Source organism: Colletotrichum chrysophilum (genome assembly GCF_026319265.1).
Source record: "Colletotrichum chrysophilum strain AFK26 chromosome Unknown scaffold_21, whole genome shotgun sequence".
NCBI lineage: Eukaryota > Fungi > Ascomycota > Sordariomycetes > Glomerellales > Glomerellaceae > Colletotrichum > Colletotrichum chrysophilum.
Window position 1 is genome coordinate 278,280 of NW_026517308.1, and position 26,836 is coordinate 305,115.

General features: G+C 55.6%; 10 protein-coding genes across 10 annotated transcripts; 5 read left to right on the forward strand and 5 right to left on the reverse strand.

The window, feature by feature from the left end:
* Positions 1 to 157: 157 nt before the first annotated feature.
* On the forward strand, positions 158 to 1,301 carry COL26b_003713 (uncharacterized protein; the record flags this gene model as incomplete). Its single annotated transcript, XM_053176605.1, has 4 exons — positions 158 to 334; positions 576 to 689; positions 762 to 1,086; positions 1,147 to 1,301. 4 exons carry the CDS (start codon positions 158 to 160, stop codon positions 1,299 to 1,301), a joined length of 771 nt encoding a protein of 256 aa, XP_053039464.1.
* A 1,282-nt stretch (positions 1,302 to 2,583) lies between these two features.
* COL26b_003714 (uncharacterized protein) lies at positions 2,584 to 4,210 on the forward strand (the record flags this gene model as incomplete). The annotated part of the gene is made up of 3 exons (XM_053176606.1): positions 2,584 to 2,786; positions 2,867 to 3,896; positions 3,956 to 4,210. The coding sequence occupies 3 exons, from the start codon at positions 2,584 to 2,586 to the stop codon at positions 4,208 to 4,210; spliced, it is 1,488 nt and encodes a 495-aa protein (XP_053039465.1).
* A 177-nt stretch (positions 4,211 to 4,387) lies between these two features.
* On the reverse strand, positions 4,388 to 4,852 carry COL26b_003715 (uncharacterized protein; the record flags this gene model as incomplete). The annotated part of the gene is made up of 1 exon (XM_053176607.1): positions 4,388 to 4,852. The coding sequence occupies one exon, from the start codon at positions 4,850 to 4,852 to the stop codon at positions 4,388 to 4,390; it is 465 nt and encodes a 154-aa protein (XP_053039466.1).
* Positions 4,853 to 5,938: 1,086 nt separating this feature from the next.
* On the forward strand, positions 5,939 to 7,188 carry COL26b_003716 (uncharacterized protein; the record flags this gene model as incomplete). The annotated part of the gene is made up of 2 exons (XM_053176608.1): positions 5,939 to 6,165; positions 6,228 to 7,188. 2 exons carry the CDS (start codon positions 5,939 to 5,941, stop codon positions 7,186 to 7,188), a joined length of 1,188 nt encoding a protein of 395 aa, XP_053039467.1.
* An 89-nt stretch (positions 7,189 to 7,277) lies between these two features.
* COL26b_003717 (uncharacterized protein) lies at positions 7,278 to 9,827 on the reverse strand (the record flags this gene model as incomplete). The annotated part of the gene is made up of 1 exon (XM_053176609.1): positions 7,278 to 9,827. One exon carries the CDS (start codon positions 9,825 to 9,827, stop codon positions 7,278 to 7,280), a length of 2,550 nt encoding a protein of 849 aa, XP_053039468.1.
* A 1,240-nt stretch (positions 9,828 to 11,067) lies between these two features.
* COL26b_003718 (uncharacterized protein) lies at positions 11,068 to 11,850 on the forward strand (the record flags this gene model as incomplete). The annotated part of the gene is made up of 1 exon (XM_053176610.1): positions 11,068 to 11,850. One exon carries the CDS (start codon positions 11,068 to 11,070, stop codon positions 11,848 to 11,850), a length of 783 nt encoding a protein of 260 aa, XP_053039469.1.
* Positions 11,851 to 12,482: 632 nt separating this feature from the next.
* On the reverse strand, positions 12,483 to 16,916 carry COL26b_003719 (uncharacterized protein; the record flags this gene model as incomplete). The annotated part of the gene is made up of 1 exon (XM_053176611.1): positions 12,483 to 16,916. One exon carries the CDS (start codon positions 16,914 to 16,916, stop codon positions 12,483 to 12,485), a length of 4,434 nt encoding a protein of 1,477 aa, XP_053039470.1.
* A 51-nt stretch (positions 16,917 to 16,967) lies between these two features.
* On the reverse strand, positions 16,968 to 20,732 carry COL26b_003720 (uncharacterized protein; the record flags this gene model as incomplete). The annotated part of the gene is made up of 2 exons (XM_053176612.1): positions 16,968 to 18,996; positions 19,054 to 20,732. The coding sequence occupies 2 exons, from the start codon at positions 20,730 to 20,732 to the stop codon at positions 16,968 to 16,970; spliced, it is 3,708 nt and encodes a 1,235-aa protein (XP_053039471.1).
* Positions 20,733 to 23,458: 2,726 nt separating this feature from the next.
* COL26b_003721 (uncharacterized protein) lies at positions 23,459 to 24,604 on the forward strand (the record flags this gene model as incomplete). The annotated part of the gene is made up of 3 exons (XM_053176613.1): positions 23,459 to 23,578; positions 23,634 to 23,877; positions 23,988 to 24,604. 3 exons carry the CDS (start codon positions 23,459 to 23,461, stop codon positions 24,602 to 24,604), a joined length of 981 nt encoding a protein of 326 aa, XP_053039472.1.
* A 538-nt stretch (positions 24,605 to 25,142) lies between these two features.
* Positions 25,143 to 25,596, reverse strand: RPL44 (40s ribosomal protein L44e; the record flags this gene model as incomplete). The annotated part of the gene is made up of 3 exons (XM_053176614.1): positions 25,143 to 25,182; positions 25,242 to 25,426; positions 25,525 to 25,596. 3 exons carry the CDS (start codon positions 25,594 to 25,596, stop codon positions 25,143 to 25,145), a joined length of 297 nt encoding a protein of 98 aa, XP_053039473.1.
* Positions 25,597 to 26,836: the final 1,240 nt, after the last annotated feature.

The window sequence follows — 26,836 nt, forward strand, 5'->3', positions numbered from 1 at the left end:
TGCTCCGATGCGTGCTGTGGACATACCGATGATTCCGGCTCCCGGGCTTTAGCACGACAAGGACAGAGTTGTGCTAGATGATATATGAGCCCTCGAGATGTAGGCATGTAGGAACCTACATCAAGCAAAGCATACTGTATTTTCAATTGCCACCAAAATGTCGTCCTTCTCACACCTCGTCCGTTTCGAAAGCGAAGAAGATGGCGCTGTTTACTTTGCCGATCTGGGTCCCGATGCGGATGGACCGCCGTCGCCCGGCGCGAAGCTCAGCGGCGCCAAAACCATAGAAGCTCTTGCACAAAAGTCCGAAGAAGACATTGTTACTGTGCGCCGTGTAAGTGTCTTTGCTTCGTTAAGTTTTTCAGCTAATCATTCATTCGCTCTTTCCACCAATAGTTTAACCCAGAGTTCGCGCGCTAACACTGAGAATAGCTTCTACCACCTCTGCCTCGAGACGGACTCCCGATATACTGTGTCGGCCTCAATTACCGAAGTCACGCAAAGGAAGCTACTGTCAGTCCTCTCATCTGGCGACTTTAACATGACGAATGACTGACATCTTTCGCGGTGCTCAGCTTGACATCCCAGCATGCCCGCCCCTTTGGACGAAGCCGGCCGCGGCGCTTGCGAGCCCCGGAGAGGAAATCCCCGTCAACGACTTCTGCGCCAAAAGTCTCCTGGACTACGAGGTAAGGAGACGACGAGCCCACAAACACTACAAACCAACACAGCAGAGCCTGACACATTGATTCTGCATTTAGGGCGAGCTCGTCTTCGTCACGTCAAAGGACGCCAAAAACGTGTCCGCCTCCGAGGCCAAGAACTACATCCTAGGATACACAATCGGCAACGACCTCTCCTGCCGCATGTACCAGCTCCCACGCTACTCGGCGGGCCAGTTCTTCTTCGCCAAGGCCTTCGATAAGTTCGCGCCCATCGGCCCGACGCTCATCAGCCCCTCCATCTTCGGGGACGGCTCCGCTTTCGACGTGGTGACCAGGGTCAACGGCGACGTGCGCCAGACGGCCGAGTTCTCCAAGGACCTGATCTTCAGTCCGGAGAAGATCCTCAGCCATATGAGTCAAGGTACGTTAGGTTGCGGGTGATGATGCGGCTCGAAACGGATGACTGACAGGTAGCGTACAGGAACCACGATCCCGGCGGGCACGGCGGTCATGACGGGCACCCCGGCGGGCGTCGGGGCGTTCCGCCAGCCCAAGAGCTTTCTGCAGGACGGCGACGTGGTCGAGGTGGAGATGAAGAAGGTCGGCGTTCTGCGGAACAAGATCAAATTTGAGTGAGTGAATACTCTCGGGGTGATGAGCGTTATTCTGTCATTGTTCGTCAAAGACTGATTGAGGACTCTGTGAAAAGAGTGAGCATGCTCACACGAGTGATCTTGTTCATACAATGGGCTGTAATTTCTCTCGTCACTAGGTAGGCCGGTAGAGGCAATGGAAGGTAGCTATCAATCAACTTCCCGCGCTGGAGAAACGATGCTCTCAAGGATGCTAGCGCGGGGCAAGAATAGGCATTGAGCCACGAGACTCTCAGAAATGCATGTGCAGAACAAGATAGAAAGAGAACCCAACACGCTCTAACGATAACAGAGCATCGCAGTTCCTGGGCGCTTCAATTGTCTGCCATCTGAATCCCGGTCTCCAGGCATCTCAGTTGGCGAAAGCTGGTGTATGCAACTCCTAGTTATCCATACTCCCTGTCAAGAACGGTGGACCGTAGCTCTGCACACATCGCGCCGGACCACCGCCGCCGGCCTAGTGACCGATGAGCTTCTTGAGATGACTGAGAATGCCGACTGAGTCGGGGAGAAGTGCTGTGGCTGACAGAATTTGGCGCAATGGGTTTGACGGCTGTCACCGCCGGCTTTCTCATTAAGCCGACCTCCCGTTCCCTCATCGAGCATTTGAAATATCACGGATTGCTAGCACCATCAGTGACAATGAGAGGCCCATCTTATTCAGCGCCCCAATCCTGGTTTCAGAAGCCCAACAATTTCGAGTCCTTCAGAGTTATCAGAAGCCATTCCTGCACCTCGTTGGGAACCGATGGTTGAGGAACTTCGTATTGAGCCAATGGCGCAGTGTTCCCTCTCTGGCCCTTGTGCCTGCTTCCCGTTTGACCCCTTGTTGGTATCGAGAGCTCAGCTAACCAAGGATTCTTCGCCAGAAGGTGCTTCAGAACCAACAGAACCCCGTTTAGGAAGGTGGTTTTGGTCACCGACTGGTGGGGTATCGGGAGTGAGCCACTAGTGCGCCGTGGTACCGGCAACGGCCCCACTCTCCGCTCGCCGTGCAGCCATCCCTACTGCAGCGAGGATCAATCCGCAGCCCACGGGCAGATAAGTTGTTGGCTCAGATTTCTCGATTTTGTTTTTCAATTCACCCTCTTCACTTCAACAATCAACATCGATTTTAGAGGATCATCTCACGATCATTGGTGCAAGGGCATCGTTCAGCCAAGACTTGAGCACTCTGAGCGCGACAACGTCAGACTTCATGGCTCTCGAACAACTCGGGATTCAATCGATTCATACGCATGCGACCGTAGAAAACCAAACCTACAATGTCTGGAAATGCACCCAGAGCCATAGAAGGCCTCGCCGTTGAGAAGGGGCCGGAACCAGAGAAAAGCGCGGAAGAAGAAACACCACACGATCCAAACATTGTCGACTTTGACGGCCCGAATGACCCAGAACACCCCCTCAACTGGCCAACAACCAGGAAGACGATCACCATAATCATCGTGTCCCTGACCGCCCTCCTCTCGTAAAGTCCTGCTTCACTCTACCCCAAGTCTCACCACCCCATAAACCCTCAAAACTGATTCTGTTCCCCGCCTCTGCTAGACCCATCGGCTCAACCATCAGCGCCGCCGCGGCCGCCGACATCATGCACCACTTCAACACCACAAACGCCACCCTCGGCGCCCTCATGACCACAATCTACCTCCTCGGCTACGCCTTCGGACCCCTCCTCATCGCGCCGCTCTCCGAGCTCCACGGCCGCGCCCCCGTCTTCCGCGCCTGCGCCGCCCTCTTCGCGCTCTTCAACGCCGCCTGCGCGCTCGCGCCCAGCTTCGGCTCCCTAATAGCCTTCCGCCTGCTCGCCGGCGTCGCGGGGTCCTGCGCCGGCACGCTGGGCGCGAGCGCCATCGCCGACATGGTGCCGCGCGAGCGCCGCGGGCGGGTGATGTCCGCGTACATCATGGGCCCGACCCTGGGGCCGACGATTGGGCCGATTATCGGGGGGAACCTGACGGCGGCGGCGGGGTGGCGGTGGGATTTCTGGGTGATGGCGATCGCGGCGGGGGTGATGGCTGTGTGTGTGGTGATGTTTTTGCACGAGTCGTATCCGTACGCGATACTGAAGAGGAAGACGGCAAGGTTGCGAAAGAGTCCGGGGAATGAGGGCCTGAGGTCGGCGCTGGATACGAGCAAGACGCCCGGGCAGCTGTTCAAGTTTGCGATCCTGCGCCCGCCGAAGATGCTTGTCTCGCCGATTATTTTCTTGATGTCGGCGTACGCTGCGACTGTGTTTAGTTACGCCTACCTCTGCTTTACGACGTTTCCGCGCATTTTCAAGGACCAATACGGCTTTGGCAGCGGCGCTTCCGGGCTGACCAGCATCGGGATCGGAGTCGGTTTCATCCTAGGCCTCTTGTTCGTCGGCGCCGTCTCCGATCCCTGGTCCGCATACCTCACAAAGAAGAACGATGGCGTGGCCAAGCCCGAGTTCCGATTGCCCACGTTAGTCATCGGCGCCATCTTCGTCCCCGTGGGCCTGTTCTGGTACGGCTGGTCAGCCGAGTACAAGGCGCATTGGATTGTGCCCATCATGGGAACCGCACTGCTTGGCATTGGCATCGTGACTGCATATGTGGGTTTCTCTCACGCCATCACCTTGGGCAGCAAGACTGATCAATGCTCCGTTTGCAGACAACCACCGCCACATATCTCATCGACGCCTACACGGTCTATTCCGCCTCAGTCATGGCCGCGAGCGCCATCCTCCGCTGTCTCTTCGGAGCGCTGCTCCCTCTAGCCGGTAGCGCCATGTTCGACGCCCTGGGGGTAGGCTGGGGTAACTCGGTCCTCGGGTTCATATCGCTTGCTTTTCTTCCGCTGCCGTTCATACTCTTCTTTTACGGCGAAAGAATCCGCGAGTCGAAGCTTTTTAAGATGGAGTTTTAGCATTGTTAGATGGCAGTGCTCTATTTAATATGCATGATTTCAAAATGTGACCATCCCCAATACACCTTCGACCTAGCCTTTACTCGTCCCCGCCAAGAACAGCATACTTAACCCCATCCAACAACTTAATATCCGTATGCAGCCCCGACTTTTCGAGCCTCATCTCGTGCCACATTATCACCACATTACGGCACTCCTGCGCTTGATGTTGGTGGAGGTGGGCAGGGTGGAGGTGAAGGAGTCGGTGTTCAGAGAGCTGGTATCGAGAGACTCGGTGTTGAGGGAGTCAATGTTGAGGGCGGTGTTGAGGGAGTCGGTATCCAGAGAGCTGGTGTCAAGGGCGCTGGTATCAAGGTTACCGGTATCGACAGCCCGCCTCTGAGCAGGGAGTTTAGGTTCGGAGACGTCCCCGACACCGCCCCCGACACCACCCTCGTCACCGTTATCCAACGACGTCCACTCCGTAGCGTCAGGAATCGCAGCGTCATCAGCCTGGGCGGGGACCGCAAGGGCCAGGTCCCCGAGCTCTTCCGTTGTGGGTACGTAGGCGTCGCCGGCCGAAGCGGGGCTGTCGGCCGGGACGGGCACGGTGATTCCGAGGGCCGCGGAGGCGAGGGCGGCGATGAGAAGCGCTCTGACCATGGTTGCAACTTCCGAGATGGCAAAAGAGCACTGATAATGGAAAGTACTTTTGGGTTCAAAGAGCGGCCTGAAAAGAACTTGTGAGAACCCCCGAGTAGGTCAGGATTGTTTTCCTCGTTGGAGACGGAGTTCTATGGGGCGGGCTTGGCTTAAATGCTTGCTGTCCAGCTTGCTTCCAACAGGAGAAAGACGTGCTATGACCCAATGACCATGCTTTTTGGGCTTTACAATCCAGTTCAACCCACTTCATCTCGTGAGTGGAAATAGCCTTGGCGATGCAGCATTGACTGATGAGACTGTTTGGCGGAGGCGCGACATGCGTGCTGATCGCCATGTCTGGATGTCTGGTATTTGTGCGTGTAACGCTTTCTTTCCATCCGAATTTCGATCGAATTAGCTTACCGAGACCATTTTCAAAAACAGCTTTGGAAGAAAGTCTGTTTAACATCTGCAGAAGAAAAGCCGTTGCGTCTGGTGCTCAACGACCGGCGGCGCCATGACTGAAACATGGCATCAACATCGATACCTTCAACCTCAGATATTCATCAGAGGCATCCTTGTTCTTGACATACGAAAGAGACAAATAATGCTGTGTGGGCATTCATGTTCTAACCACCAGATGACGGGTCTTGGCAAGTCCGCAATACGCCTGCCATCAATCTCTCCAACTACAGCCCGAAAACTCATATTGAGATACCCAAATATTCAAGACCAACTCACAAGCCCCCAATTCTCAATATCCAAGGCTTTGAGGCACCTCGTTTGAGGTTCTGTATCAGCCACTCATTCCAGCCGATAAGCCAAGGCTGGGCCGTCCAGCATTCCATCCTTCAAGATAAGCACCTTGACCCAGCTCGACAGTCTGACACGCGTTAGCTTACGCTGCGGCGCAGCAAACCGGGCGCCTAGCGTCTGCGAACCATCCCACATAAAATGCGCGATCATCATGGTCGGACCACTCAACTTCAACATCTCCCCCAGAAACCGATCCAAGCTCTTCAAGAAGAAAAGAGAAGCTTCCTCCCCGGGAGGAACCCTGACACCCCAGCCCAAAACTCAATTGCAACGCCCGACTTCAACATCACGATGGCTTCGCAGACCCCACCGCCAGCAACCGACCCCAATCCGCCGCGAGAATTCCCCGATCCCGCAGAATACCTCGACGACCCGCGCTTCAACCGCAAATTCACCCTCCCCCCAACTCCCGACCTCCCGGAGAACTTCCAAGTGACATACGCCGACTTTGGCCACAACGACCCTTCAGACCCGTCCTCCACACACGTCCTCCTCCTCTGCGGGCCCCTCCTCGGAAGGTAAGAAACCCATCTCATCCCCATCTCATCCCCATCTCATCCCATCTCACACACACATCAAGCCGTTATCTCCACATCGCCAAAGACGCCCTCGCCAAACGCCACAAAGTCCGCATAATCGACATCGACCGCCCAGGCTTCGGCGGCACCACCCCGGTGCCCCCCAACCTGCGCATCCGCGCCTGGCTGGCCATCGTGCCCGCGCTGCTCGCCCACCTCGGCGTCCGCCACGTCGTCCTCGCCGCGCACTCCGGCGGCACCCTCTACGCCCTCAACACCCTGCTGCACCACCGCCACCTGCTCTCCCCGTCCCGGCCGTATGTAGCGCTGTGTGCGCCGTGGGTGCACCCGTCGCACTCGGGCGCCGCGATAATGAGCCTCACAAGCACCCTGCCGCAGGGCCTGGTCGGGTCGTTCGACAAGGTGGCCGGCTTCATGGTGCGCAGCCTCGTCCCTGCGACGGTCGGGTTCAGCAACGCTGTGAGCGGCATGTTGAGCGGGATCGTGCCGAGTCTCGCGGGCACGCCGGCGGAGGAGTATACCGCGCCCGGGGTGAGTGACGTGCGGCTCGCGGAGTTTGAGGAGAAGATCTGGGGGACGTTGATTAAGCGGGTGTATGCGGAAAGCGTGCAGGGGTTGGGGCAGGATGCGGTGCTGCTGCTGAAGAGGGATGGGAATGAGATGTTTTGGGGCGAATGGGAGGACTATGATAAGCTGGTGCCACTTTTGGCGCAGCAGGAGAGGGAGCTGGGAGAGGGTGGCGGGTTGGAGGTTGAGGTGTTCTTCGCGGCGTCGGATGCGATGATTGGGACGGACGACGGGCCCAAGTGGTTTGAGCAGTGTTGGAGGGAGGAGCAGAGGGGGGAGAGGATCAAGTTCTCGAGCTCTGTGGTACCGAAGGCAGATCATGATTCGATTGTGAGTTTGCGGTTTGGTGTGTTTGAGCGGATTATTAGGAGTGTTGGAGGCGCAGAAGAAGGGACGGCGTCTCCTGATGTTTCTGCAGAGCAGACTGCGGTTTGATTAAACCAGCATTACTATGAATGTAAACTCGGCGTGCTTTTTTTGAATTCCTGGAATTTCCTCCTCTTTCAGCCCTTCCGAAACAGACCCTATTGGGTTCCCTTCAACACGAACATATCCCCAGTCCATCCATAATTCCTATTCAACCGCCGACCAATCCGCCTCGCCACCACGAACGGGATCTTGCTGTACGGATGCGGCTCGTGGAACTGGATCCGGCTCTGGTCTCCGTCCGTTCGCTCAAACTGCCACACGGACCCGTACAGTTTCTCGGCGGCGAAGATGCCCGTTCCGGTCATGGCATGAAGGAAGTCCTTCCACGAAACCTGGCCCGGATGGGAGGTGACGTTGGGATCGAAGAAGAGCGTGCGAAAGACTTTGAAGGAGCGGGCGTCGACGCGGATGGGGGGCGCGGACGTCTCGATGTGAGTAGCTGCTTCGGTGGTGGGAGTGGACGTTTCTGCTGGGTCTTGCGATGCGACGCCCTTTGTTTTCTTCTTCAGCTTGGGAAGCTGGGCTGCATCATCTGCCGCTTCCCCTGACTTCTCAAAGTACAGTGTGGATAGCGGCCGATAAACGATGTCGGTCTGGACGTCCGTCGGCTTAGGCTTCTTCTCCCCGGTAGCCGGCTCATCAACCCACTCCGGGGTGCGCTGCAGGCCGCGGTTGTGCTCTAGGACATGTCTCACGGCATCCATCCACAAGCCCCCGGCCTTTTCAAGTATGAGGCGGTCGACGGCGGCCCAGACCCCGTCGAGATTCCTCTCGGCTTCGATCAGCGTGGCTGTGACCGCCTTGGTCCGCCTTTTCTCCGACGGGTAGGCGAACCTGTTGTTCGAGGGCTCGGCCAGCCTCGCGGCTGGCAGAACATTGCTCTCCCTCAGAACCGCCATGACCTTGGCCCGCCCTGCTGTCTGCACCGCAAACTCCTTTTTCAAGCCATCCTCCCTGTCCACCATCTTGGACATGTAGCTCCGTGCCCAAGGCTGGTAGAGGTCGAGCTGGGAGATGCACTGCGAGATGATGGAGAGGCTGCCGATGACGCTGGCAATATACGGACTGACCAGCTCTTTCGCCTGCGACTCAGCGTGCAGCAGGCGTTCCAACTCGTCCAGAATCAGGGGCATGCTCGCGAAGAAGAGATTCTGGCCGTCTTCCCAGAGTGTACGGAGGAGCCACGTCAGCTGCGTCTCGATCTTGTTCATCTTCACCCCGGACTTCATCTTGATACCGATGAATGAGGCGTTCACGGGCGGGTCGCGCGCGAAGAAGCGGCGCATCGGCGGGGAGGCAACAACGCTCTGTTTAAGCTGCCCAAGCGGGCCCTTGGCTGCTTCGTTGAGGAAGAAACGAAATTTGAGGAGGGAGTTCATGACCTCGTCGGGCAGGTCTCTGGACGAGTGTATTGACCCGGCGTGAGCGGCGAGCACCCGCCGCAGCTCCAACGCGAGGTCGTGGAGTTGCGTGTAGACTTCGAGCTCGTCGTACGCTCTGGCCACAGTCTCCGCGACCACCCGCGCCCAGAAGGTGTCCTGCTTAAGGCGGCTGAGCGTGGGATGCGCGTTGCCATTGACATCTTTAATCATCTCCTGTCGATGCTCCGTGATCTCGGCGAGCTGCTCTGCAAAGTATCCAGGGTCCTCACGCAGCGACCAGATGTGGTCTCGCGCGGCCGCCACCTTGGTGCCGAGGAGGGACTGGATGCGGTCGAGGTCGAGGCGCGCGGGCAAGCGGTAAGGAGCTTCCGCCGCCATCGCCGCCAACGAGTCGAACCCATCTGCCTCCTGCTCGTTCTTGAACTCGGGCTCCGGCTGGACGGGAAAGACGTCTGTGGTTAGCGTGTCCGAGGGGACGTCGTGGAAGATGAGCTCGCAGCACTTGACCAGGAAACTCAGCGTCCTCTCCTGTGCTTCGAGGACGAGAAGGCCCTCGCCCGGCATGAATTGTCTTCGGGTATGCATCCACTCAAACGCGTCGGGATGCTCCTCCCACGCCACCAACTTGCCATACTCACGGGCGTCGCGGGCCCCGTGAAGAATCATGACGTAACAATTGAGGAACACCGCGACAATCCTCTGGGTGACGCAGCCGAGATGCATCGCGTCGAAGTCGGCGCCGGCGAAGTGGGAGGAATGGTGGCGGCCCCGCGCGTTGAGCAGCAGCAGCAGCGTCTTCGGCTTCAGCAGGTCCTCCTGGTTGATGTACGGCCACATGAAGCAGTCTCTATCCTGGGTGCTCCCCTTGCGGGAAGCCGCCAAAGATGACTCCTGCTTGCGCCACGCGTCAAAGTCGGGACGGTGTACAGCAGCCATACCGGGACCCCAAGCCCTCGTGAGGGTATCAAGCCGCTGGTGCCTCTTCTTCCGCAACCAGCGGTGGTGGATGGCGGGCTCGTGGCGTGCGATGATGGCCCTCAGGCGGTCGTAGCTTGCCAGCAGTGAGGAGGAGAGTGACTTTGCATCCTTGCGGACCTCGGCTGGTGTTTTATGAGGAACGGGCATCCCTAGGAGTCTGGACACAGTGGCAGGTTCTTTGAAGTCCATCTTGTCGAAGTCTGCTGGGAGGTCCGGGAGGTCATATTGCGCAAGCTCCTCATCGGACGCGAAAGGATTGAATTGGTGGTTTGGACGAAGTTCCATTTTAGCTTTCTTGACGCGCAGCGAGGGAGTTAGATAGATCGGGGTCCTTCGCGGGTTTGGCAAGCGAAATGGAGCTAATGTGAGGTTATTCTGGGTAGGTAGGAGGGCTTCTGACGGCAGGTGTCAGGGCATGTGTGAGGGTAGGAGGACTGAGGGGCTAGGCTATGGTGGTTGCGCTGAGGCAGAGTCAGCGTCGAAGTTCTGATAGTGATGGGAGTGCGGTGGGAATGTGAAGTGAATGACTGAGCCCTGGAATGAAATGTTGGCCAGAACATTATCGTGAAGTTGAGGGATAAAGGGTTGACCTCCGTTTAACCTGCAGAGATGCTTCAGTTGCAAACACCTCACCCGGCCCCATTGAAGTTCGCACTGTGGCCCGGGCCTCTCCGTTTGATGGCACCCGACATGAAGTAAGTATCCGTTTGATTCATTATGTAATTGAAGTCAAAGGCACTACTTTTTGATAACTTGAACGGATGCCTACATGAGAAGCCGGTGGTTGGCACGTCTTCACCTAACATCGGAAGCTGGCATTTAAGAAGACGCCCTGATTCTTGAGGACAAAGCCACTTCAGCGATGCCTCGCTTTCCCAATGGCTTCTAGAATGTCTCTTCAAAAACTCTACTTCGTCAGATACCGACCCCCACAACTAGTTGAGGGGTAGTGAGGAGATTGAGTTCACGAGCATGATGGATGACTTTGGGAGAAGCCTCGGTCCGCTGGTCAACTGCTCTTCAGGCCTTGAAGCTCTTTTTGAGTTTCATGCTCTGGTGAAGGATGGTAGAGACGAGAAGAAGTTGCTAGCAAACAGATGAGACCTTCAGCCGTAAGCTGCTCATTTAGGAGAAGTGAACCCAAAAGAAACCGTTCGTCTCTCAACCGTAGACGATGAAGGTGCCCGTTGGTTGGGGACTCCGAGACAAAGCGTTCCAGCACCCCAAAGTCCCTCCAAGATGGCATCTGTTAGCAACCCCACCATGACCCCGGCCCGTCCTTATCTCGCCCCATCACCAAAACCCCACATCGTCGGCACGCACGCACAGACCACCGGCCGCCGGGCAGCTCCACCACCCAAAGCTCCCCCAAACTGAAGAAGCTCCGGCAGCGGCCAAGCTCTCTCACTCACTCACACTAACCAACCAACCAGCCAAGCTTCATTCAACCTCATCTCATACCTCCCTATCTCGTCTTCAACACCACCAAATATCTCCCCATCGACACCACGAAACTCCGCCCAAAATGCCAAAAAAACTCACAACACCACTCTCCCTCCACATCTCCGCCACCCCCCTCTCCCCCTCCTCCTTCGCTCCCTTCGGCGACGTAATCGCCAACCCGCACCCGGACATCCGCCCCTCCGCCTCCCTCCCCTCCAACCTCTCCCACAACGCCGTCTCCGCGAACCAGCACACCGCAATCAAGTACCAAAACGTCTCCGCTCCAAAGGACCTCTACGCCCAAGCCCCCTCCGCCGCCTCCAAACCCATCGTCTCCATCTTCTCCTGCGCCGCCCGCCAGCTCCAACAGCCACCGTCCCCCTCCGGAAACCCGCCCATCTCCACCCTCCTGCCCTACACCTACGCCGGGCCCTCCCGCGCCGGCCTCTTCCGCGTCGACATCCTCGAGCGCCACCCCTTCACCACCCAGACTTTTGTGCCATTGGCGGCGTCCGCGGGCGTCCCGCACGCAGCGTACCTCGTCATCGTCGCGCCCACCCTCCCCGCGGAGGGCGAAGACTCCTCGCTGCCGGCGCCGAAGACGGGCGGAAAGGGCCCCGGGCGACCTGACCTCGCCAACCTGAAGGCGTTCGTGGCGACGCCGGGACAGGCGGTGACCTACGGCGCCGGGACGTGGCACGCGCCGATGGTGGCGTTGGGCCCGCCTGGCACGGCGATCGATTTCGTGGTGACGCAGTTCGCGAGCGGGGTGGGCGCGGAGGATTGTCAGGAGGTGGTGATTGAGGCGCAGGGCGAGGGGGTTGTAGTGCAGGTGCCGGAGAGGATGCCTGTTGCTAAGTTGTGAGCGCGGTGGTATGAGGATAAGGTGTTGAGGGGTTAGGGAAACGAGGAGGAGTTCATCTACGCCGACTTCTTGCTTTTGAGTATTTGGATCTTCAGGCTTGGTCATGTTTGAAAATCTTTCGGTCAGGCTGGCGTCGGGCATGTCTCGGGAAATGGCGTCGCATAGATAAATCACCAAATTGAGACACAATGAAAGTTCGATAGATCATTTACGGCGCGATGTAATATTCAAGGGCTCAGCAGGAGGCATGCTACGATTCGCACTCGTGGCCTTTGCCTCAGCCAAAGGACTTAGGCCGACCTCCACAACACTGAGTAGAGAACAACACGATGGGAACACAGCGTTGGTGATCAATGATCTTTGATGTTTTCTGAGGTAGCAATCGGTAATGACAGTTCCGTTTCGCAAATCCATAACCAATCCTTGGCCATTTCCAGTTACTCGAACAGAATTCAACCCCATTCAATCGGGCTCATCACACTCCAAATCTCGAAACCTCCAACCCCGGGCGTAAACAAGTCCAATCTGTAGCCTGCGCGAACATCTTCCAATCTGTGCATAGCCATGCGCTCGCGGCAACTTCAGCAAATCCTCGTAAACGACATTCCTCTCAACTCTATCCAACGCGACCTTCACTCCATCTCAAACTCCTCAAACTCAACAGAGCTGAGAAGCCTCTCGGACTGAACCTCATTAACGAAAGGGCGGAACATGATGGGGTAGTGCGGGCTGACGGGCGCGGGGTCTGCGAGAGGAAGATCAACACGGCCAGGGATTTCACCCCAATCGGTCAGCTTTCCTTTCAAGCGCCTGTTCATCGCGTCGAACTCGAGAGTGCCCAGAGATACAAAGTGGTATACAATAACGCCCCTCGTTTGTCCCTGGCGGACAGCTCTTCCCTTTGCCTGTCTCATGTACATGTCGTAGTTGACCGTGTCGGTGCTGAGGGCACCGGCAAACATGACGTGGTTCGCTTCTACCAGGTTGGTGCCAGCGCTCTCGGCAGACATGAGACTCTGGATGAGGACAGCGGTGCCTTTGTGGTTTTTGAACGCCTCGATCTGTTCAGGGTCGTTCTTGGCTCCATTTGTAAGGTACACCGCAAGACCTTGCGACGTCAAGAATTCCCGAAGTTGAATCTTGATGCCATTGTAAGCTGCAAAGATAAGAACCTTCTCATTGTAGGGCGCGATCTCGTTCTGAATCACGTTGTGCACTGACTTGACCTTGCTACTGGGCTCAGCGGCAAGATCATCATTCAGATTGTACTCAGGGTCGTGAATGAGCATCGACCACGGAATGAAGGTGCTTCGAGACATGGCCGTGCAGCCTCCCTGAGAAGGGCACCTCTCACTTGTCAAACTGTTGAATCCTGTAAAACAAGTGCTGCAGAGCATATGACCGCATGCGACGGACAAGAAACCTTCGTTCAGATCGGTGATCTGGTTGGAGCACTTGTTGCATTCGACAGCGAAGCCTCCGTAGGCCTCAAGATTGCGATGCATGATCAGGCAAGCCTTCATGGCGAACAGACTTCTTCTCCATGCATCAGCTGTGACCATAATGCCGGACTCGATACTCTGAATGACGAGCATGAAGCAGTCGAGGGTCTGGTCGACAAGCGACGATCGTACAGTGTGTTTCGTGTTGACTTTGGGTCGCTTCGACGACAGCTTGACGCCGAACTCGAATGCCTTACCCTCATTCTTGCCCTCATTCTTGGCCTCCTTGTTCTCCCTGGCCTCTTTGGCCTTCTTGGTCTTTTTGGTCTCTTTGACGTCTTCGTCCTTGGCCTTGAAAAAGTTCTCAACCTTCTTGTCCATGTCCTCGTTGATGTCTGTCTTCTTGAGACCAACGGCGCTAGCAATTCGTTTGCGTTTTCTCGGGTCATCCTGGAGTGCACCCAGCTGTCGGACAAAATCCTTCTTGTCAATCGGATCGTCTGGAGAAATATGAGGAAGATGGTGCATCAGTCCGCTGACTTCTTCGTCCAGTACGTCGTCAACATCTTTCATCTTCCACCAATCTGTCTGATCATACCGGCCTGGGCCACCCTTCTCTCTCGCCCAGTTCTCAGCGTCCCACAACAAACGACCCCGAGGCATGACGTAGCGGTAGTTGGCGCCGTTGATGTGCTTCTTGTGAATGACAGTCTCCCTGACGTTGCGCATGCAGTCCACGTCCCCAAAAGCTCCTCCATCAGCTGCGCGAAAGTTCGCAATGAGCTTCTGCATGTGCTCCATGTAAGCAGCCTCCCTCTTGCTGCGAGTGTCGTCCCGAGGCGAGTTGTCCTGCTTGATAATATTTGCTAGGAACATCATCAAATCAATTAGGGAGGCGAGAGTCTCCTTGCAGTGGTTGAAATAAGCCATGCCCCGCATATTCGAACCCGTGGTGATGGTATTTGCGGTCACGGCTTGGTTGCCAGGAATCCATTGGAACGCGTTGTATGAGGCTGACACCGATGCCAAAATGTTCAGGGCATCGATAGTGCTTGCATACGCAGACTCCTTAGACCCTGTGACCTTCTGACCCGCTCGGCTTCCCTTCTCATTGCTCAGGGTGTTTACGATCAAGTGTGCAAAGTAACCGCTGACGCCCTGTTCATGCCACATGGCGTCGCGGAGAGCTTGCTGTACCAAGTTGTAGATGATAGTCTCTTGAGGGCTCAAGGTAGACAGAACGATACGTTCAATGACGGGAATGTCGGAAACGTCTGTCTCGTTCTTTCGGAAGAAATGTTCGACGAACCTTTGTCCCTGCTGATGGCGTTCCAGCGCGAACTGGGCCGATGCACAATCGCGGAATGCAAGAAATTCCTCTCCCTGTGTTAACTCGGCCACCTCAGGTCCATTGGTAACGTAGGGAAAGTATCCAGGCGTGGGAGCAACCCGGGCGACATGAGAGTTGATTAGCGAGCCGATCTTGCAGAGCTGACCGAGACTGCCAGTCGGCGGGGTACCAGAAAGGATCCATTTCGACGATGCGATAACGTTCTGAAAAAACAGCGAAGCGCCAAAGTTCTCGTATGAGAACTCGTCGTAGACGACTCTGCGAAAAGTGCACATCTGCAGTAATCGTGCTGTTTTGAACAGACCAAGCTTTGGAACTTCCTCCTGGGAGTTTGTTGCGGTAGCTGCAGCAGCTTGCTGCTCCTTGGTTGGCTCCTTGGATCCCTTCGATGTGGTTGTTAGCTGAGCTTTGCGAGAGCTTGGGCCGACATTGTTCAAAGCTGCCTCTTCGGCAATGCTCTTGGATGCGAGCCGGAGATTGTCGAGGCGGCGTCGCAGTTCTTCCTCGCTTGTAGTGTCTGGGTTTTGAAAGTCGAAGCCGACATTTCTTAAGGTCTCCAGCGCTGCGCAGTACCATTCCTGCTTAGAACGATCGGTCCCTTTGGCAAGCTTGGGAAGCCCGGCCGCGCCAGCCAGAGCCGTCATGGCCTTGTCATTGGTCGGGCCAACTGTGCTGACAATGATAACGTCTGCCATGATCAACTTCTCCCGCTCAATATCAGTGGCCTTCCGGATGACGTGGATTCTTCGCTTAGAGCCGAGGAATCTTCTGGCCTCGGACGCCCACTGAGTAATGATATGATGGGGGACTATGACCAGAGTTGCCTTCAGGTGCAACAAGCGGTTACCATTCACCAACCGGTAGCGCTCGTTTATCGATTCGATGGTGTCTTGGGGCTCGCCGAGCTTGTAATCAATCAAAGCCAAGGTGATGATGGTCTTGCCATAGCCGATGTCGTGTGCCAGGACACCTCCTCGCGTGCAGTTCTGGACCTGGGCTACTCCGTACATCCGCACATTCACGGAGGGCAAAAGAGTCTCCTCAATCTCGATCTCTGTAAATCCGTTCTTTCCGCTCTCTCGTTCCAGCATCCAGTTGACGGCAGCGAGCTGATCATCCCTCAGCCTCAAATTCTTTGGAAACGACGGGGGCTGGATCTTGTTGGCGTGGTTGATGCTCGATGTCGGTTGCAAACTCTGGCTGAACGGGACCAAGCTCTTCAGGCTCGGGTCACGGAACGCGAACTGCACTTGAAATGAACCAGTGCCGTATGCTGATCTGCAAGCCGCCGACATTGCAGTGGCGTCTCTTGTGATGTAACCCAACGCGCGGTGAATCAGCGACATGGGATTGATATCGATTCGCATATTGAGAAGCAACCAGGGAGACGAGTTGCAATAGCTTTGTTGAAGCCACGCTTCGATGTTGAACGGAGGCTTCCTGTTATTCTCATTGCGGGTGATCTCGACAGCGGCCTGTTGATCTTCGTATCGGTCTATCGTGCCATCGTCATTGATAACGTTGTGAATCTGCGACTTGCCGACGGGACAGGTGGAGCACTCCTCATCAGGACGCAAGGAAAGCCGAACTCCATCAACTGCCAGCCGGTGACCTTCCTCAGGGGTGACTTTGTTCAGAGCATAGGCAACAAGCTCGAGAGCCTCCTTGGACCGGTGGTCGGCGACAGGCACCCAAGGCTCCTCTCCTCCAACCATAGCTCCATTCCAAATCACCGGGAGAGACGGCGTGGGAAAGTAGATATCTTTGACATTCAGTCGGAGTTGAATGGCGGGCTTGGAGGCTCCGCAAGAGTCAGGCTCCCACGTCTGTTGGGAGAAATCGTTCAATTCCACATTGCCGTGAGGACTCTTCTCAGTCACACTGATTTGAACGCCTAGGCTCAGGGGAACCCAAGCTCCGGGAAGGTGGGCTTGAATATGACGAGCACTATCGAAGCTGCTTTCGCCACAGGGATGGCTGTAGCCTTTGTCGAAGGCCATGACGATGCTTCTGTGTTGATCAGGCTCCAGCTTGCGAATATTGTCGGTGATAACCCATAAGTCTTTATCGGTAGCCTTACCGGGCTCGACGTGTTTGATATGGTAGATGCGCTTCGAAGCTTGATCGTCTCGGACGTAAAGCAATCCACCTGGAGTTGCGCAACGGTCTGTGAATATGAAGTTGCCATTGACTTCGTGGCTGAGATCGCCGATAAGCTCGGTGCTACTGTCGACAGATACGAGTGTTTGTCGAAAGCCAGGGACACCAGCCATGATGGGCTCCTGGAGAAGCTGAACATCGATCTTCCTCTGTGCGAACAACTTCTAGTCGCTCGGGGCAGGGATAAAAGAGTCCTCCATGTTGTGGTAAATTACGGTTGCGCTCATGATTGGCTTGCCCATGTCGTAGTTGAGGTCGCGAAGCAGGCGTCTCGGGTCTTGGGCGGTCGAGTCCTCGGCAAAGTAAGCCTCTCTTAGGAACACGTTCCAGACGACCTTGTCGTGGTACACTGTGATGGCAATGCGAGATTTGCGAGATTCGTAGGTGACGTCAATGTCCTCCCGGAACTTCAAATCCGTCAGGTAGTACGACACACTGTCAACGCAGGTGTCGATTGCCATGTTCAAGGCGTCAGTATGGTCGCGGAAGCCCTTCTCAGTGAGATCCTTGGCGAAGTCCTCGTTGTCGACTGGATCGCAGTTGAGATCAATCTTGCCGGGGAAGGAGGCAACGGCTTCTCGATAGGCACCCTCTCTGTCGTTGGCGAGGTTGTCGATGGGGATAGGCTCCTCGGAGAAGTGATGGTCCGGATTACCAGCGCAGGATGTGCAGCGAATTTCGCCACAAAACTCGCATTGATGATAGGTTCCAGCTCGCTGGTGCTTGCGGTAGGCGTCGCAGAGGCAGGCGCGTCGACCCGTCTGCCACAGGTAGAGCAGCTTCCAAACCTTCAGGGACGACTCCCATCCGTTCATGGTGGCGATCACCCAATCCGGCTCGTCCATGTCTGAGTCGTTCGAGGGTGAGTCGGGTTGCGCGTTGGGGTCGGTTGGTGTACGAGGAAGAGTTTGGTTGAGGGCGTTGAGGTCAAGAGCGTTGCAAGAAGTCGCGGACGAGGAGGGACCCACTTGGCCACTCGGGGCAGGTACACCGGCAAGATCCATTGGCAGCAGCTTGCTTGCGTTTCCGAGTCCATGAACAAAGCCCGTTGTCGTAGCCATGTTGACCTCTGAGATGAGGGCCAGGAGCAGAGCAGCACCCGCCACAGTCGTTGTCATGGCGTTTCCACCAAGGTCCTTGAGCTGCCTATCCGTCTCATCAGAGACCTTGATCCTGTCAATGGGGATTCCCTGCAGAATCAGAAATTCCGTTCCAAGCAAACATCGCCCGAGTCGAGAAAGGAAGAAGTCCGCGCTCGGAATGAGACAAGGGACATTTCCCAGAGACTTGTGCTGTCTGTCAACGTTCTGACCCAGGTCAATGATGATGAATTTGCTGCCGTAGTCCAGGCCCATCTTCTCGGAACGGAGGAGCGAGATGTCGATGAGTTCCTTCATGCGAAAGGTCAGCTTGCGAGAGATGTACACCTTCCAGCTGTCTTCCCGGGGGAGGGAGTTTCCGCGGTTGTCCAGACGAGTGTACGGGTTGCTGTTTCCCAAGCCTTCGGACCGGCGCGCTGCGACGTGTTCCATTTTGCACATGGAAGCGTCTCCGACGTTCTCGGCCTTGCCGTTCAAGCCGCGCTCCAGAATGAAGCGTCCTTGGAGCACGTTGGGGTCGGACGGCGGGAGGAGAAAGCCTTCCAGCTTTGGGAACTTCTGGAACCAGTTGGGCTTTCGCATCATCATCACCCACTCGTCGACAATCACCTTTCCCTTCATGCCGTAGCGACGCGCGTCAACGGCGATCAGGTATCCGCGGTTGCGTGTCTGGGGGACGAGGAAGTTCTTGGAATCTACCACCACATGTGAAGCATGGTAGCCGATCCTGGGAAACCAGAAATTGACGAATTCGCGCCAGGGGGCGCTCTGCACGTTCTCCATCAGCACCACCTTGGGTCTTTTCTTGTTGATCCAACTCAGGATCGAGAGGAACGTCTTGGCCGATTCGGTTTCGTTGTCGAGGCCCTTCCCAAGTTGCGCGAATATCTGCAGAAAATCGTGGTCCTCCTCGATCGCGACATCTTTATTCGCGCCCTTCTCCATGGCAATCTTGACAGTCTTTCTCATTTCAGACTTGTCTTCCTTCTCCTGCTTCTTCGGATTCAAGGTTGAGAAATCGACGCAGGAACTTCCAAAGAAGAGCATATCAACGTGGGGCGGAATCTTTTCCATGGAACCGGATGCCGTCATTCTGTGAAGCTGTTAGCGAATCTTGTCAAGTTCCTGTGCCGAGATGGTCTGGACTTACGCATATTGCGCATCGGGGTGGCCGACATCCAAAACGTTGCGGTAGATGTGACCAGTGGGGCGAGCGTTGCGGTCGATGAAGGCCTGCTTGAAAGGCTCAATCTCGACACTGAAAACATGCTCGTATCGAAGGGTTCCGCCGAGTCCAAGGGCCGTTAGCCCATCCATGAACTCTTGGAGTGCCATGATAGGGGCGTCTGTGCCAGAGCACATGGTGCCAATGGTGAAAGCGACTCCACACTTTTTCAGCACTTCGGAGAGACCGAGCTTGAGGGACCTGTCGAGGATCAGGGGGAATGCGTCTCTTGGGCGCTCAACCGAACGCTCGTCTTTGACCTCCTCAGGATGTTGAAGCTTCAGGGTGGTGCTGGGTGGAACGGGGAGGTCAACGAGGCCATCACGCTGGACCTTCGTCGTGATGTCGCGAAGGAAAAAGTAATCCGCGCCGGCGAATTGGCTGAAATCAGCATCCGGTCCCAGGGCCTGATACAACGCCAACATGTCTTGCAAGCTTTGAAGTAAGGGGTCATCAACGAGGTTTTCTATGGTGCCGAAGACAGCCTCTGGCACGTCGTTGAGGAAACCATCAGCAAAGTGGCTCTGAGACTGGTCCGTATCCTCCTGAAAGGACATGTTCGCAACGGGCGCTTGATCAGCTGCCTGATGGTCTTGATCAACTGGCTGGGATTCTTGAGCTGGCTGAGGGTCTTGGCCATCAGTGATGGCAGCACAAGACTGCTCCGGCTGGTGGCCAAAATTCTGGTGGGCACCAATCGGATCAGCATTCTGGTTGTAGTCGACATCTTGAGCCGTTTGGTCATAGCCACGGAACTTGGCCAAAAGATCGTCAGGGAGGTTTTTCTCGGTATCAGGGAGGTCTCCCCAAAGATCAGCAGTGAAGTTCTTTGGAATGTCAGGAAGTGGCATCTCTTCATTGATATCAGGCATGGGCTGCTGAAGATTCCACGAGGCGTTGTTGAAGTTGAGGTTGTCTTGGGGAACAAAGCCATGATCTTGGAGAGGAGCTGGATACTGTCCGTCGATGGTGAGTGAGTTCGGGCCATTGGTAGCATGCGCTTGCTGGTTCTGGGATGCAGTAGGATAGCCACCGTTGGTCGAGTTGGCTGGCATTTGATCAATAGAACCATGACCTTGAGGCTGCTGAAGAACGCCAGAGCTTCCATCGTTCGGCAGAACATACGGCGTTGCTCCGATGGGATGCTGATACTGAGGAGGGCCGTTGGAACCAGGAATGTTGTCATCTGAAGGAGCGAGAGCGTGAGGGTACAAGGAAGAATCAAGATTCCCTGAGAGGGCAGCGAAGCCATAAGGATCCTGCTGCTGGGGGTTGAGGCCATATTCAGCGAAGCCGCCGTTGTCAGGAGGCATGTAATCCAGGTAGGTACGGTATTGATCGTGCTGCTGGGGCGCATTGGGATTGAAGCTGTCATGGTTCTCAGCAAAAATCTGCTGGCCATGGGGAAACTGATAGTGTTGACCGCTGTCGGAAACAACATAGCCGTTCTGAGGAGAAGCGAGGTTCTCGGCATTGCCAACCTGCTGCTCGTTCTGGCCGACGTCGCCACCGAAGTAGTCGCCAGGATTCATACCCGCCTCGTCGTCAGGTCCGCGTCCATTCTGACCAAACGCGTGGCCAGGAGGCATACCGTCTTGGGACATCTTGATGATGATCCCTGTTGGCGCTTGGGAAGATGGAGTCGGAGATGGATAGCAAAGGACTGGGGAAATGGGCAACAAGTGTATGGAAGGGGTTTTTTTTTCGAGGGCGGCGGAACGCTCTAGAAGGTTGGAAGGGGCAAATTCGATGCTTCTGATGATGCAAACAACAAAACCCGTCCAAGATCCGCCAGGAAGCTGGAGATCTTTGATGGTTTTGATGATCTAGCAACAGGGAAGGATGAAGGAAGGGTTTGTGAAAGGGTGTTGGTGATGGGAGAAAGAGGTGGGAAAGGTGCGAAGGTGGGAGAGAGAAGAGAAGGAGGATTTTTGTTTTGTCTGATTTATTTTTGACCAAATCGACCTGTGGGCAGCCTCCTTTGCCAAAGGGACTCGCGTGTCTGTATCCTGAGGTGCCTTCACCCTCATCGAGAGGCCTTCAAAGCGGAGAAGGGTTACCGCATGTGGTTAATCATCAGGGCTTAAGCAGGTCCCGGACTCTTGAGTTGAGGAGGAACAGGTATCGTGAAGGGCGAGAGCAGAGCGGAGCAGTTGCTTCTGGTTGTTCAGGAAGGTCCATCACCTCCTTGCTCTCGCCTTGGAAGTCTTGGAAGCGCTGCTGCTCGAGACGCTCCTGTGAAGAGGTTCTAGAACTGCCTCATAGAGGGGGTGGAATAGCATAAGTCAGGGCGAAGCTCCTGCAAGTGATGGACACCCCAATAGCGGGATGTTCTCTGATCATAGTCTTCACCCTAACTTGACAGAAAAGATGATTCATTACTTATTTCTAGCTCATACTTGTTGAGAACTCTTTCCTGTGGCTATTTTGCTCCTGGAAACGAGAAATACAAATGCCAGGCTGGGCTCAGAAGTAATCACACATACCCATTGGAATGCTCCTGCTGGGAAACTGAGCTCAGCAGCGGTGGGTGCCAGAGACTCAAACACTACATCTCTGTTCTAAGATGGATGAATGGGGCTTGTGAATCAAGGCTGGGACCCGCAGGTTATCTTAACAGGGCATCTGCACATTGCAGTATGTTGGCTTCCTGCGTGGGAGCCTGAAAGCAGGCTTTATGCAAGATGTCTAAGCTGCATCCTTGAGCCAGCTTTGTGTTGGCCTTTGGCTCTGATATTCATAATCTGAGAATGGGAGAAGGGTAAGACACTATAGATACATGATTTGAGCTCGTTTTGACAGATCATTGAAATCATCTACATGAGATCCATAGTTGGGAGCATGTTCTTGAATACCCTGCGGCGACACTGGTCCAGCCGGCAAGAAATATCTTCAAGACTTGGAAATGAGGGGAGATTCGGACTAAAAATGGCCCACAGAACCTTGAACTTCTTCGTACGATGATATCATTGAGTTGCATTGTACTTCGCGTCAAAAGAGCGCGGCCTGTTGAGCTACTTCTTCATTCTTCTCGACAGATACAAGAGATAATGTCTCTCACAAAAGCGGCCTGACATAAGCATCAAAGACTGCAAACGCAAGGCGACATCAAAGAGTCATGAAAGGGGCCTGAAAAGGATTATCTCTTTCCCACAAGCGCGGATGGCCAGCTCTGATCATCCTCCAGAATTCGATCAACGGGTGAGAGATCCAGGACCTTGGATGACGGCGGGATGAACCTGGCCTTCCACAAAGTACCCAGTACATGGTGGCAGACACTCAGTTCGCCGGCTCAAGATCGCAGAGCAGTTCATCGCTCAAAAGCAAACGAGCGGCAGATCGTCCACTCGGGCCAAGCTGCCATCAAACCGACGATCGAACGGAATCAAAAAAGACGGTACCGGAACCGAACTTCTAGAATCAAATGCCGACACGCCCGAAGAAGAAAAGCCAATCCAGCCTTGCGAACACGCAAGAAGATGAGATCAGACTTGTACGCGTACCCGCATCAAGAACACGGACACGAATCACGAACCTAACCAGTCTCCCCCGCAAACCAAGCTTTTCTAGAACGAAACACCAGAAAACCCAAAGAACGAGCGCTTCGTGCACATACCAGTTGACGCCGTGGACATTTTTTCTTCTTGTTCCTCCTTCTTCGTATCTCGCCCGGACCAACAGGGACGCGTGTCCCTCTCTCATCTCGTCTTGCGGCCCTCTGGCCCAAGCATACCAGTTGACGTCGTCAGACCTCCGAGCCCTCCATCCGCAACCGCAAGAGGAACTGGCCTGTGTCCAAATGATCGAGAAAAATAAGCACGCCCATCCATTTCCAGTGAGGCGGCACACCCACACCAACCCACATCAGAAGCCGCCCCGCGGAACTGGGAGAGTTGAAGTCAAAACAAGAGCGGTTCGTCTCTGGGGTAGGAGACCCGATTGGATGGGCCTGGGGGTTGGAGGTCTGCGAATCAGGTGACACCAGCCGATCCATCTTGGCCATTTGCGGCGACCGCAATGTTTGATTGAGATGACCTTCTTAGTCAGCAGTAGAGGCTTCACAAGTTGCTTCTCCAGGCCCACTTGGTGTCGTTGATTGGCCTGCAGCGCCTTTGGTGAAGGATCGCGGGGTCCTTGGACACCGACGTCCTGCACGACGGACGCCCTGCCATTGTAGATGAGATTTTTCATGAGATTTTGAATACGATATTTTCTGCGCTCATCAGTTTGTAGACGTTGCGGGTCGTTCCTAGTCACAGCTCGTGTCGTGTTTAGACGCTTCTTTCGTTGAAATTTCCAGTGACAATCCTCCAACTCACAGACATCCAAGATGGGCTCACAGCTGGTCTCGACCGACGCGAAGAACAAGCTGGAGGACTTGTCCGGCATCCCTATCCAGCCCGGCGAGAATCCTTACCAGGCACTCATCAAGACCTGCAACAATGACCCCGTAAAGTCCCCTTCCACACAATATTGTGAACCTATTCTGATGAGTCAACCCATAGGCCGAGATCCAAGCCCTCTACCACGCTCACAGGACCAGACGAAATGAGCAGCAGAAGGAGAAGTTCCTCGCCGCCGACTTCACGGAGCTCATCATAGACCCTTTCCTCCTGAGGCTGGAGAACCCTCAGATGGAGCCCGGCTTCAAAGACCCCAGAAACTGCTTCGTCTTCTGGGCCCGCCCGCCCGATCACATCGTCAGACTGGCAGCTCACCTGCAAGCCTTGCTCAAGAAAGTTGCCCCGAGTACGTGACATCACCCCACCACCACCGCCGCGCCAAAAGCAACCAACCGCGAGCCTCCCCAAAAGGCATCAGACGAAAAGAAAGCAACGCAAAGCTAACCCCCCAACCAGGCATCTGGCTCATGCCCCAGCACAGAATGCACCTCACAACCCTCGAAGTAACCCACTCCAAAACACCCGAGGAAATCGCCCGCCTCACCGACACCATGCGCTCCGCCATCCCCTACATCACAGACTACACCTACACCCACCGCGCGCGCCTCGTCAAGCCCCAGATCTCCCACGACCTCTCCGCCTTCGCCGTCTCCTTCCTTCCGGCCGCCGGCGAGCCTTCCGCCGGCGGCCCGTCGTCACCGGCGCCCACCGCCGCGCAGACGCCCGTTGTCGGCGGCGACGCGTACAGCTACCACCACCTCCGCCGCGACGTCTTCGACCTTGCACAGTCGACAGGGGTGCAGATTGAGAGCCGGTACCAGGTGCCCAGCGCGCACATCACACTGGGGCGATTCCTGGGTGGGGCGGACCACGCGACGCCCGCGGCGAGGCGGAGGTGGGTTGAGGCGATTGAGGAAATCAACGGGTGGCTTGAGAGCGAGGTTTGGGGAAGCCATGAGGAAGGAGGGTGGTGCGGTGAATGGGTTGTCGGGCAGGAGAGGGGGCTGGATGCGAGGAATGGGCCGTTGTGGTATGGTGGTGGACGAACCATCAGACTCGGAGAGGGCTTTTGAGCAGGCACGGAAAGCAGAGAGGCATCATACAGACACAGCATCTAGACGTAGAGACGACGATCATGAGAGAATAGTCCTTCATCATAGACTCATGTATTTCATTGACCGGGCTGAGCCTTCATAGAACGCATCTAATCCTTCAGAGACCACATCCGAGAAAGACGTGCGCCGACGGAACAACAGCAGCCATCCCACATCGGGTGCCAGAGTACCAGAGCCCTCAGGACACCACCGTCCGCCAAGATTCCCACGCCTTCCCCTCGTCATCTTGTCACACTGTTAAACGTGTCGTATTGTGGCCTCCAGGCGCGCATACCACAGACGGAACATCGGACGGGGAAACGCAGAGGAGGGAGACTGGGTATTGAACTTTTGATCTCTGTTTTCCGTTTCGCAAGCAAGGGCTTTTATTTGTTCCCTATGTAGTGTTCCGCACTTGAGAACGGGTAACCCTCTTCGCCATTGTTCCAGCCTGATGATGATCCGTATGCCGTGAAAGGAGCCATAAAAGTCGGTCGACCGAAAACAATCAATGCGTTTAGAACACCAAAGCAGCACCCTTCGTCTTCTTGTCACCACTATAGATGTCATTAGCTTCCATGGTGGATGTTTGTTAGGAACAGGGGGATAATCGTACCCGAGCTCGAAGTGCTTGCAGCGCTTCAGAGCGAGCTGAAGCTTGGTCTTGCACTTGACGCACTCCAAACGCAGAACGACCTTCTTGGTGGTCTTGGCCTTCTTGTGGAAGACAGGCTTGGTCTGACCTCCGTAACCGGACTGCTTTCGGTCGTAACGTCTCTTTCCCTGCGCGAACAGCGAGGCCTGTGATGGGGAGCGGATTAGCATGTCGTTCATGGCTTCGTCAGGGGCGCTTCGCTCGAGGTTTCTCGTCATCGGCGCGTGTGGTGCTGTCGACATACCTTTCCGGCCTTGTACTGGGTGACCTTGTGCTGGGTGTGCTTGCGGCACTCCTTGCCCTTGCAGTAGGTCATACGCGTCTTGGGAATGTTCACTGCATTTCAGACCCCGTGTCAGCCAACTCGTCCCTTCAAGATGATCCTCGCACACAAAAGCTCCTCATGGTCTGCAGTCGGAATCGATTTTCCCTTCGATTTTCCCTTCGTCGTGCGCCGTCGCGATGGTGGTTGCATGTCGCCGTGTTCGTTGGTGATTCGAATCGTCAAGCCCCCTCGTGCCCTCGTCGAGTGCGCATCGTCGAAAAATTGTCGGTGGCCACGGCGGTGCGGCGGCGCGGTGTCGAAAGTATTCGGGCGTCACGGAAGCATTCCCCCTCGTTTGCAAAATCGAATCCCGACTGCTAGAATGACCACGCTGGATAAAGACATCATGCTAGTACTTACCCATCTTGGCGGCTGTTTGTCGATTGTCGCTTGCCGGAGTGTCGTGACGATGAATTTGCTGGCGGGGAAAAATGAAAATCGTCGTTTTCCTGAAAGTGCTCGCTTGTGTGCTGCGGCTAGGGCAGGACGGCGCTAGTCTGGTTCGGGAGAGCAGGGTGTGGCTGAGGCGAGTTTTCAGCCTCGTCGCCAGCCACCCGGGCTGTGTCAGGTGACTTAGGTTCTGTCTGCTTATGTAATGACAGCTTGGCATGCTCAGCGCTGGCAGCATGGACGCTTCCAAGGTGTGCAGCGCTTCACCGGCGGAATCCCCCAATCAGCAGTAGTCAATTAGCTGCAGGCCAGTGCCCGCTGCCCTTTGCTCTGCTCACCACCGTCCGCCGCCGCCGTCAGACGTTCAGCTGAAGGGCCAAGCTCACGAATGTCCTTCAGCACAGCTCTTTCCCCAGCCTCCCCCAGAACACAAAGGCCGATGACTAATGCAGCGCCGGCTCGCGCTTCCACTTCTCCATCCCGCCGCTTGTCACTTTCTCTCGGCTCTTGACTCTCGACTCTCGCCGCCTCGCGTCTTCATTTCAACCTTCCGGGCCGTGTACCGTGTACCGCGTAAACCAAACCGTAATCCGCCGACCGTCTGGACCGTCCGTCTAAACACCGAAACACAAGCCGTTCAGATCTAGGGCGAGCGTAATGATCTTGGGTCGACAGTCGCGCGTCAGAATAGTGTTTCCGCGATAGACACGCAATCACTTGTTTCGTTGTCGCCCTTTCTGGAAAGTCTCAACTCACTTTTGCGACTCGGACGAGTCATGGCCGGGGGAGAGGATGGCAGACCACCAGACCAGCAGACCAGACCTCCAGCTTCCGCCTCTCT